The sequence below is a fragment of the Stegostoma tigrinum genome, chromosome 3, assembly GCF_030684315.1.
Source record: "Stegostoma tigrinum isolate sSteTig4 chromosome 3, sSteTig4.hap1, whole genome shotgun sequence".
In the NCBI taxonomy this organism is placed as follows: Eukaryota; Metazoa; Chordata; class Chondrichthyes; order Orectolobiformes; family Stegostomatidae; genus Stegostoma; species Stegostoma tigrinum.
The window spans coordinates 23,402,891-23,421,668 of record NC_081356.1 but is presented as its reverse complement, the minus strand read 5'-3'; the positions used below and the strand labels follow the sequence as shown (position 1 = coordinate 23,421,668).

The 18,778-nt window shown below is 40.4% G+C and overlaps 1 protein-coding gene across 1 annotated transcript in view; it reads left to right on the top strand.

The window, feature by feature from the left end:
* LOC125451256 (endophilin-A1) overlaps positions 1–18,778 on the top strand; it is a 154,311-nt gene that overhangs the window by 107,165 nt on the left and 28,368 nt on the right. The window contains exons 2-3 of the mRNA XM_048528188.2: positions 7,725–7,793; positions 18,362–18,434. Coding sequence (XP_048384145.1) covers positions 7,725–7,793; positions 18,362–18,434 — 142 coding nt within the window. The remainder of the gene's footprint in view (positions 1–7,724; positions 7,794–18,361; positions 18,435–18,778) is intronic.

Genomic DNA, 18,778 nt, shown 5'->3' with positions numbered 1-18,778 from the left:
GCCAGACAGATTGAATTGACACCCAGTTCCACTAGATATGATCTGGGTTTATTGATCATTCATTGGCTGTGGATTTGTTGTTGCCTGAAAGGCAAGCAATTCCTATTTCATAAAAGAAGCAAGTGCAGCTTTTTTCCATTGTAAAAATAAACATTTTTAATCTTTTGAAGGCTTTCCAGAATGTTGTGCTCCCAATAACAGGATGTTGTGCTGCACTGGCTATCTGGGAAGGAGTGGCATTGGTTGGGCAGGATTATATTGTACAATGAATGTGTGAGCTGTGTAGCTTGATTCTTGTTGCTGCAGCTAGAGTGACAGTCAGCCAGACAGGTGATGATGTAAAATAACAATACATTTTCAAATGTGCAAGTGTATTTGCATAAAGTGTCATTTGTTCCACTTGTGTCCCCTTTCTTGCTCTCCTACTATTATACACTGTGAAGGATTATTCATGGCTGCCAATTTTACCACTGCTAGCCTTTAAATATGGTGTCAGCATTGGAATTTCTATTAGGACGCAGTAATAGTGAGTGTTTTCACCACTGGTGAGTGCAAGAGAGCATGGCTTGCACACCATAGTGATATGGTGCATATGTAATAAGGTGAGCAGTTTACAGTTGAGAGAAAAAGCTTGCTAAGTTCGTGGAGAAGAAACCCTCCATGCAACTCTCCAAAATTGACACTTAGCTAATGTTTGGTAAAATTCAGCCCTATATAACTGATCAGCTATGATCTGATTCAGTGGGGGCAGAACCTCAATTAGCTCAATGGCCTTTCCTGTTTCTCTGTAACAAATATGTAGAACATAAGCAGAGGCAAGTATAGTGAATGGAATAACCATCACAGAAATGCAAGATGGCTAATGTGTGACAAAGATTGTGACAAAGTCGCAATAATACATGAAGAATATCTTTTAAAGAGCGAAATGGGACCAAAACTGATTTGTCCTTCATAAAATGAAGCACTAGGAACATGGAAAGAAACAATTCAGTGGGCCAATATTTTAAACGTTTATGATCTGCTGTTCCCTTTTCCATGTGCAGCTATCGTTATATTTGAGAACAGTAATAATACTCGATAACCATTACTGTAAATGTGTCTTCCCCTTGGGTACTGTCAATCCATTTCAAATATTCATTAGTCTCCTGCACAATGCAGCTTAATGTCTCTTCACCTTAGTCCTAAATGGCCATCCCTTTTATCTGAGACAACAAAAACATACAAATGAAGAGAAGGAATAGGCAAGATAATAAAATGTGAGGCTGGATGAACACAGCAGGCTAAGCAGCATCTCAGGAGCACAAAAGCTGACGTTTCGGGCCTAGACCCTTCATGAAGGGTCTAGGCCCGAAACGTCAGCTTTTGTGCTCCTGAGATGCTGCTTAGCCTGCTGTGTTCATCCAGCCTCACATTTTATTATCTTGGAATTTTCCAGCATCTGCAGTTCCCATTATCTCAGAAGGAATAGGCATTTCAGTCCCAAGTGTCTGCTCTGTTTAATGTGATCAAGATTGATCTCAGCTCAGCCTCAACTCTCCTTTCCTATCTACTCACCATAACCCTTCAACACATTACTAGATAAAAATCTGTCTGTCTCCCCCTTAAATATATTCAATGGCCCAACATTCGCTGCACTCTGGGGTATGAATTCCATAGATTCAGGACTCATTGAAAAGAGTGATTGGTCCTCATCTCTGTTTAATTCTGCCACCCCTTATCCTAAAACTATGACATCTTGTTCTAGATTACCATACATGAGGAAACATCCACTCTACATCTACTTTTTCAATCCCTGTTAGCATTTGATAACTCGATTAGATATCATCCCATTCTTCTAAGCTCCAGAGATTGTAAACCTAAACTGCTCAATTTTTCTTCATACTCCCACATTAGTTCCTCAAACTCTCCTTCTTTGGAATCAATCTAGTGAAATTTGTCTTAACTATTTCCAATGCAACTACATTTCTCCTCAAGTAATAGGACCAAATTGTATAGTCTTCCAGATGCAGTTTCCTTAATGCCTTACACAGTCGCAGCAACACTTCCCTACTTTTTTACCCTGTTCTTTTAGCAATAAGTGCTAATATTCTAATTGCCCTCCTTATTACCTATTATGTCCGCATACTAGTTTATGAGATTCATGCACAAGGACATCCAGATCCCTCTGCATCAAAGCATTTTGAAGCTTGTCTCTATCTAGATAATAATTTGCCTTTCTATTCCTTCAACCAAAAAGGATAACCTCACACTTATCAACATTAAATACCGTCTGCCAAATTTTGGCCAATACACCTACCCTATCCATTATCTATTTGTAAATTTCTTATTTCTTCATGACAACTTACGTTCCCGTTTATATTGGTGTCATCTGCTAGTTTGGTTCTAGTTCCTGTAAAGTCTTCATCCAAGTCATTAATGTAAATTACAAACAATTGGGCCCTAAGAATCGAACCCTGTGACAACCCATTAGTTACATCTTTTCAAACAGAAAAAGACCCATTTTTGTTTATGACTTGTCAGCTGTAGAACAAATATGCCTGCGTCAAACTTGTCAATTCTCTAAACTGTTCTTAGCAGTTTGAATCTTGAGAAAATCCTCTCTCAGTTTTATTGCCCTTATGTCTGGCCCAACTTTTTGTCTGGGCCTATTTCAGCCATAATTTAGCTTTTTGTTTTGAAGGAAATGCAGTTTTCCTCCACATGCCTGACTCTGTGCCATCTTCTCTAATGTTTTGTGAATTAGGAATGTCTCCAAAGCAGTGCAAGCGATGTTAAAAGTTGTCGCTGTAACCTTTCAGTATAAATGCGGTGAACAATGCCTGTCACTCAATCAGACAGGAAATGAGGTTTCAGCGCAGCTTGGCATGTCTTCAATCTCCTCCATTATTATTGTACTCAGCTTTCACAAATGAATTCTGCGAAATCCATAGTTAACCCCAAAACCCATCTTAAATTCATTAACGACTGAAATATTGAATTGATCAATCTGCCTGTCCTGAGCAGGCTGTTTCTTGACATGCCACAGTGAAATACCAAACTTGACAAGCCAGAATCAGTTAACAAAGTGTGAAGCTGGATGAACACAGCAGCCAAGCAGGTCTGCTGTGTTCATCCAGCTTCATACTTTGTTATCTTGGATTCTCCAGCATCTGCAGTTCACATTATCTCTGAAGCCAGAATCAGTTTCCTGGTGCATTGTCAATTTTTGCATGATTACCCATGGGTTTGCTATGTAAGGACCCTTCCCTTGGTGAATTTCTGCAATGCATCTCGTGGATGGTACATGTTACTTCTGTTGACTGATGGTGGTGGAGGGAGTGAACATTTGTGGATGTGGTGGCTGGTTGGCAAGTTGCTTTGTCCTTGATGATGTCAAATGGTTGAAATGCGGTACATCCTTTTGTTGGTTGGAGATGCTCCACATCTTTCACTTCAGAAAACATATTGCCCCATTATCAGAATAAAATTACAACGTATAACAATGCAAGATTATCTATACATTAGCACAAGCGCATATTGTAGAAAATGATTGAACTGTCATGCTACCAACATGTCCTTAGATTTTCCTGTCTCTTCTCCTACGTTTAGTTGTAGGCCGGACATCAGTAGCTGGTCTGGACGGATCCTGGTGACTGGTAATGCCGTGGTGTTTTTGAAAACTTTGTTGGGTGCCTTCTGCTGTGAGTGTCTTCCATGGGCACGTGCCTCAGCTGCTGGGGTAATGGAGTCACTAACAGAGATGTGAATAGGCAGGGCACTTCCAGAGTGCCCTGAAAAGAAGTTTCCAGTATCCCTGGCTGTTGCTTTTCCTCAGGGAGATTTGGCAGGATATTTACTACAGAGGTTACTTGGCCAGCACAGTGGCTCTGTGGTTAGCACTGCTGCCTCACAGCACCAGGGACCTGGTTTGATTCCAGCCTCGAGCGACTGTCTGTGTGGAATTTGCATGTTCTCCCCATGTGATTGTAGGTTTCTGCCGGGTGCTGCAGTTCCCTCCCACAGGCCAAAGATGTCCATGCTAGGTGTTCGACAATGCTTATTTACCCAATGTATTTAGGGATGTATTGGTTAGGTGCAATAGCCACGAGAAATGCAGGGTTATAGGGAAAGTGTAAGGTATTTGATTTGGGTATAATGCTCTTCGGAGCGTTGGTGTGGACTTGTTGGGCCAAATGGTCTGTTTCCAAGCCATGTGGATTCTATGCTTCTTCTTCCGTATGGGCTGTTACTAGTACCACATTGTCGCTTTTATAAAGAAGTGACACTGAGGTACTTCTTCTATTCTAGCCTTGCCACTGATACCTTGTACCCATGGGTATCGCAGATGAATGCAGGTCTGAGTCCATATCTAGCTGCCATTGAGTGTTCTGCTAGAACTGTTTTAATTGAGTAAAATAGATCCAAACTATTTCTCCTTTCTTTGAAACTTTTCAACATTTTATCTTATCCAAGGTAATATGACTGAATCAGATTACAGTGCCCCTGTAAAATGCCATCAGTGCTTTATATTCCTCCTGCTTTTGATGAGTTTCCCAAAGTGGCAACATACAACGTTGACAATTTCGGTAAAGCAAATGCTTCACATTAATACTTTCTAAAACTCACTAACATAGTGGCTTATTGTGTAAATACTTTAGCATATCAGCATTTGATTCAATGAAGCATGCTCTCTGATTACTAGATTAATACTTTGGCTGTAAAGGTAGTTCTGCTGTTCCATTGTCACCTCATTACTACTGTAGAAACCATAATCATACAATGACCAGATGGATTTTGAAAGTGTTCACCAATTTAGTTGCTGATTCACAGCGATCAGATGTGACAGCTTCATGTTGATTCACTAATGGTGTTGATCTCACTGAAGTATCAGGAAAATGTTCCACTTCAGTAGCTAGATTGTCTATAATTTTAAGTGAAGGCAGATGTTCTCTTGAAATTATCAGCGTCCGTTGCGAATTTGTATCATGTGACTTTGCAGCCTGTGATTTTCCGGACAGCTTTGAATTTTGCGTATATTCACTTGGTAGTACAGAGTTTTACTGAAAAAGGAGACATGTCTTTTGCTGATATCTAATGCCATGTGAGGCTACCCTCACTTTCTCAGTAGTTCTATGTAAATTCCAATTATCACATCTTTTATTTAATCCATGACACTTATATTTTTAAGAAAGGATGCACAGTTTGTGTGAGAGAGTTTTGCCTGAGCGAGACAGAGGCTGAGTGAGAATATCTGGACATTTGAGTCAAATGGGCATTCAGTGCAGAGGGATAAAGAGATGCTTTAAGACATGTTTATGACAAGCAAAGAGTGCTGAGTGTGGATCTTGATAAAGACCAGGGAGGATTGGTAATATCATTGCTTGGTTAGAAACTGTTAGTCTGGACTTCCTTCAAATTGCTGAAAATTAGATAAACAAGTTATTATGCAGCTATGTTTGGATTTAACAGGAAAAATGTGAGGGATGACGGAATGTCAGGACCAATTATAATAAAGTAATATAAATAATCAAAACAAAATAAAGTTAACATAAGGGAAATAAAGTTGAGACATGGCAGTGCTGTTCAGCCAAGTGGAATATGTAGCCTGTAATATGTGGAAACTCATAGACACTACTGGTATCGCAGATGATCACATATACAGGAAGTTGAACTCTGGGCTTTAGAACTCAGATGGTGGCTCAGGCAACTGTGATCCATCTGTGAAACAGAGTGTTATGTGGATGGCATGTTCAGAGAGGTGATCACACTGCAGCTTAAGGGAACAGAGTTAGAATGGTTACAGAGATAGTAGGAATTGTCAATGCTGGAGAATCCTTGATAACAAGGTGTAGAGCCAGATGGACACAGCAGGCCAAGCAGCATCAGAGGAGCAGGAAGGCTCACATTTCAAGCCACACCCCCATTTCCAACCTTAACCTGTCCGTCCTCTCCGGACTGACCTATCTCCTCCCTATCTCCTCACCTACACTCACCTTTACCTGCTACTTCCCCGCCTCTTTGACTTGTCTGTCTCCTCTCCATCTACCTTATCCTATATCCATCTTTGATCCACCTCCCCCGTCTCCCTATTTATTTCAGAGCCCCCTTCCCCTCCCCCTTTTCTGATGAAGGGTCTAGGCCCAAAACGTCAGCCTTCCTGCTCCTCTGATGCCGCTTGGCCTGCTGTGTTCATCCAGCTCTACACCTTGTTATCTCGGACTCTCCAGCATCTGCAGTTCCTATTATCTCTCTCCTCCTTATGTTTGTCCACTCTGAGGTAGTAAATTCTACAGATTCACAACTTCTTAAGAGAAGTAATTCGTCCTCTTCTCTGTTTTAAGCCTGCCACCTGTCAGCCTAAAACTATGATTTCTCATTCTGGATTGCCCCACAAGCAGAAAAATACACTCCTTGTCAACTTTGTCAATCCCCTGCAGCAATTTATGTGCCTCAATTAGGCCTTCTCTCATTCTAACGTGTAGCAAATATAGCCCTCAACTGTTTAATACCTCCTCATAAAACAAGCCTTTCATCTCTGGTATTAATCTACTGGATTTTATCGAAATTGCCTCCAATGCAATTATATGCTTCCTTGAGTTAGAGGACCAAAACTGAATGCATTACTCTAGACACAATCTCGCTGATGCTTTGTACAGCCGCAACAGCACTTCCTGACTTTTATACTACATTCCTTTAGCAATGAGTGGCAAAATTTCATTTGCCTCTTTTCTACCTGTAGTGCGTGCATATCAGTTTGCTGTGATTCACGCATAAGGACGGCCAGATCCCTCTGCACTGAAGTATTTTGAAGTTTCTCTCCAGCATTGGAGCCAACTGGCTTTCTAAGTTGATTCTGAAATATAAATATTATGTAAGCATGTCCTTGCTTCTCAAACAATGACTGCGTGCTAACGTTAGCACAGATATAGGCTTTTGAAATGTCTTATTTTATAGCAAAACATTTGTGCCCATAGTGTTTTGAATTTTGTACTGTCTCAAAGGCAATTGATTAATTAGTTTGAATTACAGTTACTTTCGCTAGCTGCGAAAATTTGAAAGTCAGTTGCACATTGTGAGATTCCATAATGATGAACATGACCATTTAATCTGTTTTGGTAGTTGGTGAAATGTTTGGCTAGGAAACCGGAAGAATGGCTTGGGTTGCTTCAAATTCTGACATATGATCTTTACTGTCAATTTTGATCATGCAAACAGAACCTAAGTTAATGTTGTGCCTGAAAGGTAGTGCAGAATACTCAGTATTGCATTCATTGCCAGTCTACACAGTTTGTTCATGTGCTGGATCAGGGGTGAAGAAACATTGCGCCTATCACCTTCTTAGAGGCAAGATTATTATTAATTAACTAAACTGAGAAGGTACTGGTTTGAATAGCAGCCTGGAAGTACCCAGTAGCAACTCAATGATTGCAGTTCATTCAATTCGCTCTCTCAGCAAGCAATAAACCCATCAATCAACCTGGGGCCAATTGGAGATTAGCCTGTTTCCCACTTAATTTCCTTTTGATTAGGACTTAATAGGTGAAGAGGGGAAAGCATTTTAAAGTTCAATGACCCAGTTTGCGTGTCCACTATATCATCACAACACTTTCATCTCTTTGAAATTCGTTAATTTCTAAAGATCAGACCCAATCATGTTAATGATGTCAGTTTATGATAGGATCTTCAAGATCTTTTCATGTGTGTATTGTTGCTGTCTTACCTTCGGATATGTTATGTTTTCACAGCGTGTCAGTGAAAAGGTTGGTGGTGCGGAAGGGACCAAACTTGATGATGACTTCAAAGAAATGGAAAAAGTAAGTGATGTATCTAATCTTCTGAATGAATTTGCCTTTTCATATTCCTGGCTATGTCTTTCAATTACAGCATAAAAGGACAAATTGGACAGTGTCCTATGTGAAATTTCTGTATACTATTGTTGGCCATGTGCTAACGTTATGTTGGAAAGGATTCAGGATATCACCTATGAGTAACTAGCTAAAAACCACACAAACAAAATACGCAAAGCTTTCTGGGGTATCCATTAGATTTGAAATAAATACAGTGTTCATCATTAATTATGGAGGATTTTCATTGCAATTAAGGAGATGAATTTCTTTGGAGTTTATCCCTTTCCTCTGTAGTAACTTTAACACGATCCTGGTTTATCTGTGTCAGCGCTTTTTCCATCAAAATTATAACAGAAAGCTGAAGAGGTGGTACAGAAACTCACACCTGATATTTGGTGCAAACAACAAGATATTTGTAGGAAGCAGTGATGTGTTGCAAGGTAAATCAGGTCATATCATGAAATTAAAATCAATTTTGCCATCACATTTCAAAGGTTGTATCTTTAAACAGAAGTGCACTGATCATGATATAAAAGACATTTACTGAACTATGGCGGCAACTAGTTTCATCATTATATTTTTGAAATATTAAAGTGAGTGGTTGGCTGAATTGGGATTAAAATGTGGCAAGTAGTCAGAACTCCTGTGAATTTAATTGGCTTGCTTTTGGATTTTTTTCTGTATTTCTTACCTTTTGGATATGTTGTCTTAGATGAGATGGCCAAGAGAGATAGCCAATAAATCAAGGAGAAAATAAAGGGAAATGTTTAGGCATGAGTTGTAAAATATGAAGGAGGGGGGAAAGGGTTAGCAAAGGTCAAGAATTACATTGTTTCGTGACCCAAAGAGAGAATTAGTTGGAATGGAATGGAGGAATGTGTAACAATATATGGCACCAATGTAAAAACAAGGAAGAAGGATAATTACAGTCAAGTTTCTTTAATATATTTTACATGGAAAATGTATCTTTTTCTAAAGTGATTTCCTTGTAGTTACTGATGGAATCAGGCAGTCCTGGATCATAGTCAGAATGTTCTACTGATTCCGGCATGTCACTTAAATATCCTCTAACTAGTACGCTAGTTTTCCTGGATCACATCTCAGTAGAACATTAGAATTGAGGGTAAGAGCTTGAACTGTTCAATTAATTTTGAAACGTTGCATCAATATGCGGTTTAGAGGCCAGCTCAATTTGGATGATTTAATGGAATGTTGTTACTAACTGTATTTCATTTGGTTATTGAATGAATGAGTTTGAGGATGCGACTGAAGTTATAAAATAGAAGAGATTAGTAGCCCTTCTTTTTGATTCTGCTTATCTCCTCATTCCTGACTGTAGCTGTGTTTTGCATTCTACATTTGCCCTGAGGGTTTTTGCTGGTTTTGCAATGTTGTTCTTTCACTAGCAATCCGCTACAGCCTACACATCACTGAATCAATCCACATGAGGCACAACGTCAGATTCTCTGTGAGTTTCACCCTACATGTGCATGGCTTGCTTTACTTCTGAATTTCTAAACCAGTGCAGATTGGTAAGAAAGAAAAAACATTGAAAATGAAAATATGAATGGTAAGTTGTGATAGCATTTGACTAAAGAATTAGAAAATAATGGCATTTTCTAGAGTATGGAAGAAAACAAAATATGATTCAGCTGTTGCTCTGAAAGAGAACTTTCCGAGTTCTGAGTTGTTGGAGTGTTTCCGACTGAGTGTTTGTGATCTGAAAGAGTGGAGTTACAGCAATAGAATAGATGGTGATTGAGTCGTTAATGTAAAGTGAAGGAGCAGGTCAAATACTTGGAAGCTCTGAACTAAAGAGACGTGATTAATCAAAGGGGATGTTTTAGATTGCATTAAAGTTTGTTGTGCCCAAGGTTTATAAAGATATAAATCCCCTTACAATGCTGAACTTTCTTGGTGTAATTACTCATTAATGTTAATGTCTCTCCACTCGTTCACACATTTACTGTTTGTGCGTCTGTTCTGAGGCTGAAAAAGTGACATTTTTCCTTGCTAATTACACTCCTGTTTATTGATAACAAGGTGAAGGCCTGTGCTAAACAAACTATAAGTAAGTAAAGGAGTATCAGAGATAATGGGAACTGCAGATGCTGGAGATTCCAAGATAATAAAATGTGAGGCTGGATGAACACAGCAGGCCAAGCAGCATCTCAGGCGCACAAAAGCTGACGTTTCGGGCCTAGACCCTTCATCAGAGTCTCTGATGAAGGGTCTAGGCCCGAAACGTCAGCTTTTGTGCTCCTGAGATGCTGCTTGGCCTGCTGTGTTCATCCAGCCTCACATTTTATTATCCTATAAGTAAGTAAAACTGTGTTTCTTTTTTCAATATATTTCAATAAGAAATATGTAAAGCTTGGTAAATTACTGATTGGACCAATCATTCGCACTATTTCTAAACATTATCATCGAGCTTGTGTTTGTTGAGATGTGCATTGCAGACAAACAATGCCCAGGTCTTTGGGCTGGATCATACATAGAGACACATTACATCCCTGACAGAAATGTTGTAGCTCCCACCGACTCAAAAGCTGGCCACCAATCACAAGTGACCGTAACTGATTCAGTGTGTTGTTTAAAGAGTTGTATTCAAAATTGGATTGTTGATGGGTTAATTCAACTTACTTAATATGATGATTGTATAATCATCACAGTAAGTGGTGCAACTTCACATGATTTTGGCTCTACACAGTCTCATAAAAGACGTAAAACAGAGTAATAAGATGCGTTCTAATAAATCTCCAATTTCATATACCTCTACAGACTTATTAAGCATTTTGTATTAATCTTGCAATGCCAGTAGTGTTGTATAGAGTGGTACTCCTGCTTTCATCTGGAGGAAACCCCAGCCAAGAAACATGCTGGCCAATCAAATTGGCTGAAGAAGAATAATGATTTCAGGTCTTCGACACAAGATGCATTATTTTAGATAAGCCTGCACAGCAGACTCCAGTGAGTTAACTGAGGACGTTCAGCAGCAGGATCAGAGTCTGGAAGCACAAAGGTTAATGAGGCAGGGAGGTTCTGATCTCTTAACTTGGATTCAAAACACGTGACAAAACAAAAGTCAAGACACCATTCTTTATGCATAGAGTTTATTAGCTGCTCAGTCTTACAGCTCGTTGCAACCCTGTATCCGCATGTCCCCCCTTTCAATCTAACCAGAAAATTAGTTATCAGTGAACCCCAATCACTGCTTAACTGATTATTACATTAATATTACGTAGGGGCTGAGCCTCAGATAGATATCGGAAGGCCCCTGGAGACGATGTACCCCCTTTATCCAACAGCATTAAAGTGAAAGCTGCTAGGCTACCTGCTTTGCCTGAGCCTTTATTTTACTGCGTATTAAATAGTGGCAAAAGCAAAATGACCCCCTTTGTTGGCCACTAATTGTTCCTGGCACCTTCCCCACACCTTGTAATGTGGGAGAGAGGTCGGATTTGGATAGGAAGGTGGATGGGGAACCGCATGTTTTATTTTATACTTCAATTCATGTTTTATATTTCAATTACACTAGCTGGAGACTTTAAAATCCAGCTCAATATGTAGATTCATGCAGCAACATGAAGGACTAAAAGAGTCGAACATAATCCAGTGCTAGCCATTAGAGTTATACATCACTGAGTAATAAACTCATCAAAAATTTCTATTATTTTGTAAATCAGCTGAAATTTCTGCCAGTATTATAGATTTTTTTCATTCTAACATATAAATTGACTTGGCTTTCTGCACAGAGGAATTGAAACATAATTCATTACAACATTTCTGAAAGACAGATCCAAAACCTTGAAGATGGACAGAAGCTCCAAATTAATAGAATTTACCATACAGTGAAAACAATCAAATTAACTCTGTCATTATCCTTGTATTGTTATATGTGGTGTGAATTAATTTATTTTCCATGTTTGAGTAATTTATTTGAGGGCAGAATGCATTAGCTTGTGGCCTGGTTTCTGGACAACTGTTATTATGCTTTTATTCATAAATGAAATATGATGAATTGGTATTCTGGCTGTTGAGGTCATTAAAATGCTAAAACTAGAGCTATGCCTGGATGAAAGGCAGAGTGTATGTCACTGATATTTGGGTTTTGCCATGTTCTGAGGTCTGACATTTCAGGTATCATGTATTGTCAAATCCAAACCTTAAGATTCAGTCTCCAGAGTTAACTCAAAGTCCTGTAGATCAGCAAAGAACACATGACAGGAGATTCTTGTCTGCAACAAACTGGAGAAATTAACTGATTTATCAAAAGCAGTAAAGAAACAGTTTCAAACCAAACGATTGACAGCTGTTATATCTATCCAGAAATCAGCCAATGTCTGGTAAGCCAAGCTTCAACTTGCCTCCTAACTGATCTGTTTCGCATAGTTGCACACCGAAGAATTTTGTTGAGCCATTGGGGCAGCTGGATTGTAGAACAGATTACATCTCAGTCTGAATGTAATGTAAATTCCTTTGTCGTGACCACAACAGCTTTGTCTGTAAATGTGGTCAATGAACAACAAATTTGTGTAGCTCTTTTAGCCCCTTTTTCAATTTATCAAATATTCCAATCTTAAAACTAACCAGTAGCAAAGCATTTGTCTTAAACCAAGATAAATGCAAGTTTATTGTCCAGCATAGAAGTTACTTAAGTAAAATGTGATGTAATTATTCACTAAAATACAGCTGTAAAGCTTAGAAGCACAGTCAAAATACACTTGCAGGATCGGTCTATTTTCTTGGCAGACGTGTCGCTTGCTTGAAGATTCTTTTTCCAAAAGGTTGAAAATGTGAATTTAGCAGTTGCGAAGGCTTGTGTAGTTGAATGGTTGGAGGTTGCTTGTGCTGGTGGGCATGATAAGAAGAGTAAGGTTTGGGTTCAGAAGGTTCTTGTTCGTCACTTGTAGTTTTCCTGCATTCAGAGTTTCCTGGGGAGTTCTGACAAAATGCCTGTAAAACAAACATAAGAATTGGAATAGAAGGACGCCATTCAGCCCCTCAAACCAGCTCTGCCATTCGCCAGGATTATGGCTGATCTGTTTGTATTCTGATTCCGCATTCCCATTTACCTTCAATCACCATTGGTTCCCTTGCCTAACTGGGATCTGTCCAACTCTGCCTTAAAAAAATTTAATGACCCCGCTTCCACCGCCTTCTGAGATTGAGAGTTCCAAAGTCACAGAAACATTTGAAGAAGAAATTTCCTTTCATCTCTGTCCTAAAAAGGCAAGGCATAATTTTAAAACAGTGTCCCTTTGTTTTGGACGCACCCATAAGGGGAAATACCTGTTCCTCATCTCCTTTGTCGAGACAATGCAGAATCTTATAAACTTCAAACAAATCACTTGTAACTCTTTTAATTTCCAGGGAAAATAAGACCAGTTTGTCTAATCTTTCTGCGTGAAACAACCTGCTCATTCCAGGCATCAGTCTGGTAAAAATTGAAAGAAATACCGACGCTGTAAATAAGGATCAAAATCAGAAGTGGCTGGCAAAACTCAGCAGGTCTGGCAGCGTCCGTGAAGAAAAAATCAGAGTTAACGTTTTGGGTCCAATGACCCTTCCTCAGAACTGAAGAAAGCTAGAAAACTGTCAGTCTGTATGCAGAAGAGAGGGAGGAGAGGGGATGGAGAGTTAATGATAGGTGGGGATAGAGCCCACAGAGAGAGAAGAGCCATTGGATAGGAAAAGAAGGGTGATATTGATCTGGTTAGGAGGGTGAATAGCTGTTAATGGGGACTATGAGTGACTAATGATAGGTAGTGTGCAATGGCAGGCTATGGGATAACAAGGCCTGGTGGGTGGGGTAGGTGGCTAGGAGATGGGAGAGTTCAGGTCCCAAAAATATTGAACTGAATATTGAATCTGCAGGGCTGCAGGGTCCCCAATTGGGAAATGAGGTGTTGGTCTTCCAGCTTGCCCCGAGCTTTGCCGGAACACTGCAGTAAGCCTGAGACAGAGATGTAGGCCAGGGAACAGGGTGGTGTGTTGTGGTGGCAGGCAACTGGAAGCACAGGGTCATTTTTGTGAGCAGAACATGGATGTTTTGCAAAACGGTCACTCAGTCCATGCTTCATTTCCCCAATGTAGAGGAGACCACATTGTGAGAAGTGAATGCAGTAGACTAGATTCTGGGAAGTGCAGGTGAAGTGTTGCTTCACCTGGAAGGTATGTTTGGGCCCTTGGATACTGGGGAGGGAGGAGGTTAATGCGCAGATGTTATACCTTTGGTGATTGCAGGAGGAAGTGCCATGGGGCTGTGAGGGTGTGTTGGGAGTGAAAGAAGAGTGGAGGACGGTGTCCTGGAGGGAGTGGTCCCTGTGGAAGGCAGACAAGGGAGGGGAGGGGAATATGTGCCTGGTGGTGGCATCTCGCTGGAGGTGGTAGATATGGTGCCTGATGATCGTCTGATGTGGATACTGGTGGGATGGTGGGACAAGAGGAACACTATCGTCGTTGCAGGAGGGAAGAGAGGGATGAGGGTGGAAGTATGGGAAATGGGTTGAACCTGGTTAAGGGGCCTGTCACAACAGAGCTGCGAAATCCTCGGTTGAGGAAGAAGGTGGATATTTCGGAGGCTCCCTTGTCAAAGTTGGCCACATCTGAACATGTGTTACGGAGATGTAGGGACTGAGAGAATGGGATGGAGTCTTTACAGAAAGCAGGGTGTGAGGATAGTCAGTTAGTGAGGATAGTCCAGGTAGTTGTGGGAGTTGGTGGGTTTATAGTACATATTAGTGACCAGCCTATTCTCAGAAATGGAAACAGAGATATCGAAAAAGGGAAGGGAGGAGTCAGAGATAGATCAGGTGAAAGTGAGGGCAAAGTGGAAATTGGAAGGGAAATCAGTGAACTTTTCCAATTCGGGATGAGAGAGGGAAGCAGCACTGATGATATCATTAATATATTGGAGAAAGCGTTGTGCTGGGCCCTGGAATAGAATTAGAACAAGGAAGAGACAGGCATAACTGGGCCCATGCAGGTACCTGAAGAAAATGAGAGGAGTTAAAAGTGGAGCTGTTGAGGGTGAGGATGAGCTTGGCCAAGCAGAGAAGGGTGCTGGTAGTTGGGGACAGTTCAGGTCTTTGCTCCAGGAAGAAGCAGGGAACCCTAAGGTCATCCTAGCAGGGAATGGATGTGTAAAGGGATTGCACGTCCATAGAGGAGGCAGCTGGAGCCTGCAAACTTCAAGTTTTGAAACTGGCATAAAACGTCAGAGGAAGCATGAATGCACATGGGCTGGGAGACTAGTGGGGGGAAGACTGAATCAAGGTAGGAAGAAATGAGTTCTGTGGGGGAGTAGCAGGCTGAAACAAGGGGTCTGTGCGGATATTTCTGTTTGTGGATTTTTGGAAGGAGGTTAAAGCAAGCTAGTAAATCAGTCTAGTAAACCTTCTGTAAACTACTTCCAATGCATTTGTGACCTTCCAGAACGAAGGAGCCCAGAATTGCCACGTGATCAGTATTTGACACGTGATCACACCAATGCCCTGCAGTATAAATGAAGCATTACCCTTTTTTTAAATGTTTAATTCTTATAATAAAGAATAGCATTGCATTTGCCTTTTTAATCACTTGTGGTACTTGCATACTAACTTATTGTAGTGCATGCAGTACAATGCCTGAATCCCTATATACCACAGAATTCTGTACACGTTCCTGATTTAAATCATTTTTAAGATGTTTTTTTTCCTGCCAGAATGAACAACTTCGTATTTTCCTGCAATATATAATGTCTGCTAGATTTTGCCAACTCACTTAACCTACCTGTATTGGTCTTCAACTTTGCCATCTACACAATATACTTTCTTATCCATTTTTGTGTCATCTGCAAATTCAGCCACTGTGCTCTACATTACCCTTATCTGCTACAAATTGTAGCACTTGATGGTCCAGCACAGATCTTTTTCGGAGCTTGTTACTCACATCTTGCCAATTTGAGAGAAGATACATTTATACTCCCTGTTTTATGCCAGTCAACCAATCACCTATCCATGCTAATATGTTCTTCCTATACAAAACAAAAACCGAAAGAACTGTGGATGCTGGAAGTCAGAAACGAAACAGAAATTGCTGAAAAACTCGGGAGGCCTGGGAGCATCTTTGGAGAAAAATCAGAATTAACGTTTTGGGCCCAGTGACCCTTCCGCAGAAGCTTTTCCAGCAATTTTTGTTTTGTTCCCTTCAAACCAGGTGTTCCTACTTTGTGCAGTCACCTTTTAATGGGCACCTAATCAAAAGCTGTCCGGAAATCCAAGTGAAGAACACCAACCAGCTCCCCTCAATCAGCAGCACAGGTCCCTCCTTCAATACCTCTTTGAAGCAAAGCAAAATGGCTCTTCTGTTAACTTTGATGCATCATTGTTCCACAAGGCAAATTCGATTATGCTGGAATCTCCTGTGGTGTCCTTCCAATCTCCTGTTTTCTCAGAAGGTTTGAATTCTCACACCTTCACAGGAACCCATTGTTTTCTTCAAAGATTATTCAAATTCTAACTGTTCCCGATGTGATTAATCCTGAGGTGACATATCAGTCTTTTTGCTTTTTGTGACTGGAGTTAATAAGCAATTTTTTCTAGCCCTGATTGTCATTCCTGCTTCAACTCTGCAGAGGAGAGAGATTGTGTGCATGTGTGAGTGTGGATGTGAGTTGGAACGACCAATTCCAATGGCTCCCTTTAGACTGCACGCTTGTACAGCTGCTGCAAGGCCCCCATGTATACTTCCAGAGTTTGCTGCTGTGCATGGGTGTTGGAGGCAGAAAGAAAATTAGAGAGAACATGACCTGGGCCCATATCCACATGAGTAGCCAGCTCTCCAGAGGGAACTGTGGCTACCCAAAACAAATGCACTGAGATCAGACCTGCTTTTACCAGATTTATCTTCACACTCCCTGTTTCAAACGCCAGTACTCCAAAATGGCACAGTATCACCCACAGCATGGGTTCAGTCAACAAGCTGGCAGAGGTTACCATGAAGGATTCACCTTCTCTGCCTTTCTCCTCGCCTGAGGCATGGTGACCCTCAGCTAAAGCACCATCAGTTGCCTCTGTTTCTCTTCAGGCTACAGACTGCACCCAGTTGCAACCCCGTTAACATGTAGAATCCTAGGCTATGGAGCTGGGCATTTTGCCATTCTCAACACAACAGAGCGGATCTTCATTGTGGGAAAAATCTGTGCCCTTTTTAAAAGGTCAGATTAACCTTCTTTACAAAATGTGTGATAGTGTAATCATGCAATTGTGACCGTTTACATTACGTTTTAACCTCCTGTTCACCAATGGTTAAAAAAAATCAGAAACCGCTCACTTGTAATGACAGCCTTTGCCAGTCTAATACAGAATTATCACAGTTGGAAGTTTGAGATTGCTTTTGATGAAAAGGCTAGAAAACAGTCTTATTTATCTTGAAAGTTGTCTCTTATATTTTGCAATAAAATGGATCATCTTTTCAAAGAACTGTTATTTTCCATAGAACACACCATGCAATCGAATACTTTCAATGGGGAAGCTGTGTTCAGAAGGAGTATTAGTTAAGAATAAGGCAACATTTGGCTTCAGTTCCTTAACACACCCCTCCCACAGTCCAAAGTTGTCCAAAGGTGGCTTATCTATGGTAAATGCAGGATTACGGGGATAGAGTTGGGGGTGGGGTGGGGTGCGGGGATGTTCTTCAGAGTGTTATAGTGCAGACTTGATGGGCCTTTATCTGCACTGTAGTGATTCTATGATTCAATGATTTCCAAATACACGGTTCCCTTTTGGGAGTATGGCCTAATAGTTTTGCAAGGTGTATAATTCACCTGTGTAATACTGAAAAGCCAGTTTGATGGGTATAGTTTCACTGCATTCCAAGTCATGTATGCTCATTAGCTCTGATGGAATTATTTTATGTGGTGTTCCTGTAAATATGATGTTCTCTAAAGAATCCAAAATCAGCCAGTGTTTGTAATTAATTGCTACCCTTTGACCTCTGCTGGGAACAGCATATGTGAAGACATTGATGAAGCCAGAAAGGACTGAGTCAAAATCCATGATCAAAGAGCATGATTAGAGTCTATGCTCATGGTAAGTAAGAGAAAGACTAGAGATTATTCAACAGACCCAAAACTGCATCCCATATTGAATCTGTCACTTTGGGAGAGGAGGCAAAGAAGATGAAAGCAAAGCAAAATGCTACCAGACATGTAATGCTTGGCAAAGATAGGTGCAGGAAATCAAAATTTGTTCTTTACATATAATGTTTCTGTTTCATTTATTGCTGATTTAGATCATCGTCTCTCTGTAGAATTGCTCTGTAGTAACATCTTTGTGCCCCCCCAATCAGTGTAACTTGACTGGAGCATAGCGTCTGACTGACTGAATAATAGCCAAAATTGTCAGATTAATATAGAACATTGAACCTGTCTATCTCACCACACAGGCTGTCTTGTTCTTGTTGCCATTTGTAGATTCTACACATACTGAGAGTGCAGTGAGCTATTACACAGCCTCAGAATTTATTTGCGTTTGATTTCTTCCTATTTTCAGAAGGTGGATGTTACTAGTCGAGCAGTGATGGAAATAATGACCAAAACAACAGAATATCTACAGCCCAATCCAGGTAAACAATCACTAAATGTCTTCGCTGTGCAGACATTACAGGGCAGTCCCACTGTGTTAATCTGGCTTCACTACTTGGAAAATAAATTCGCAGATGTTCAAGCTGTTTTCTGATGGCTTTTTTTTTCCTGTATCCTGCTTCATTAAAATGTTTTCAAATATATTACTGAACAATGTTAAATGACAGTGACAATAAATATTGAAATCATCTTAATTTTAGTGCTGTTTTATTGTGACTTGCTAATCCAAATAGCAAAACTGAACTGTTCACTCTGATGTGATTGCACATTTTGACCTGCTTAGTGCAGATCGTGTAGACCACAAAGTGGAACAGATAATCAAGAC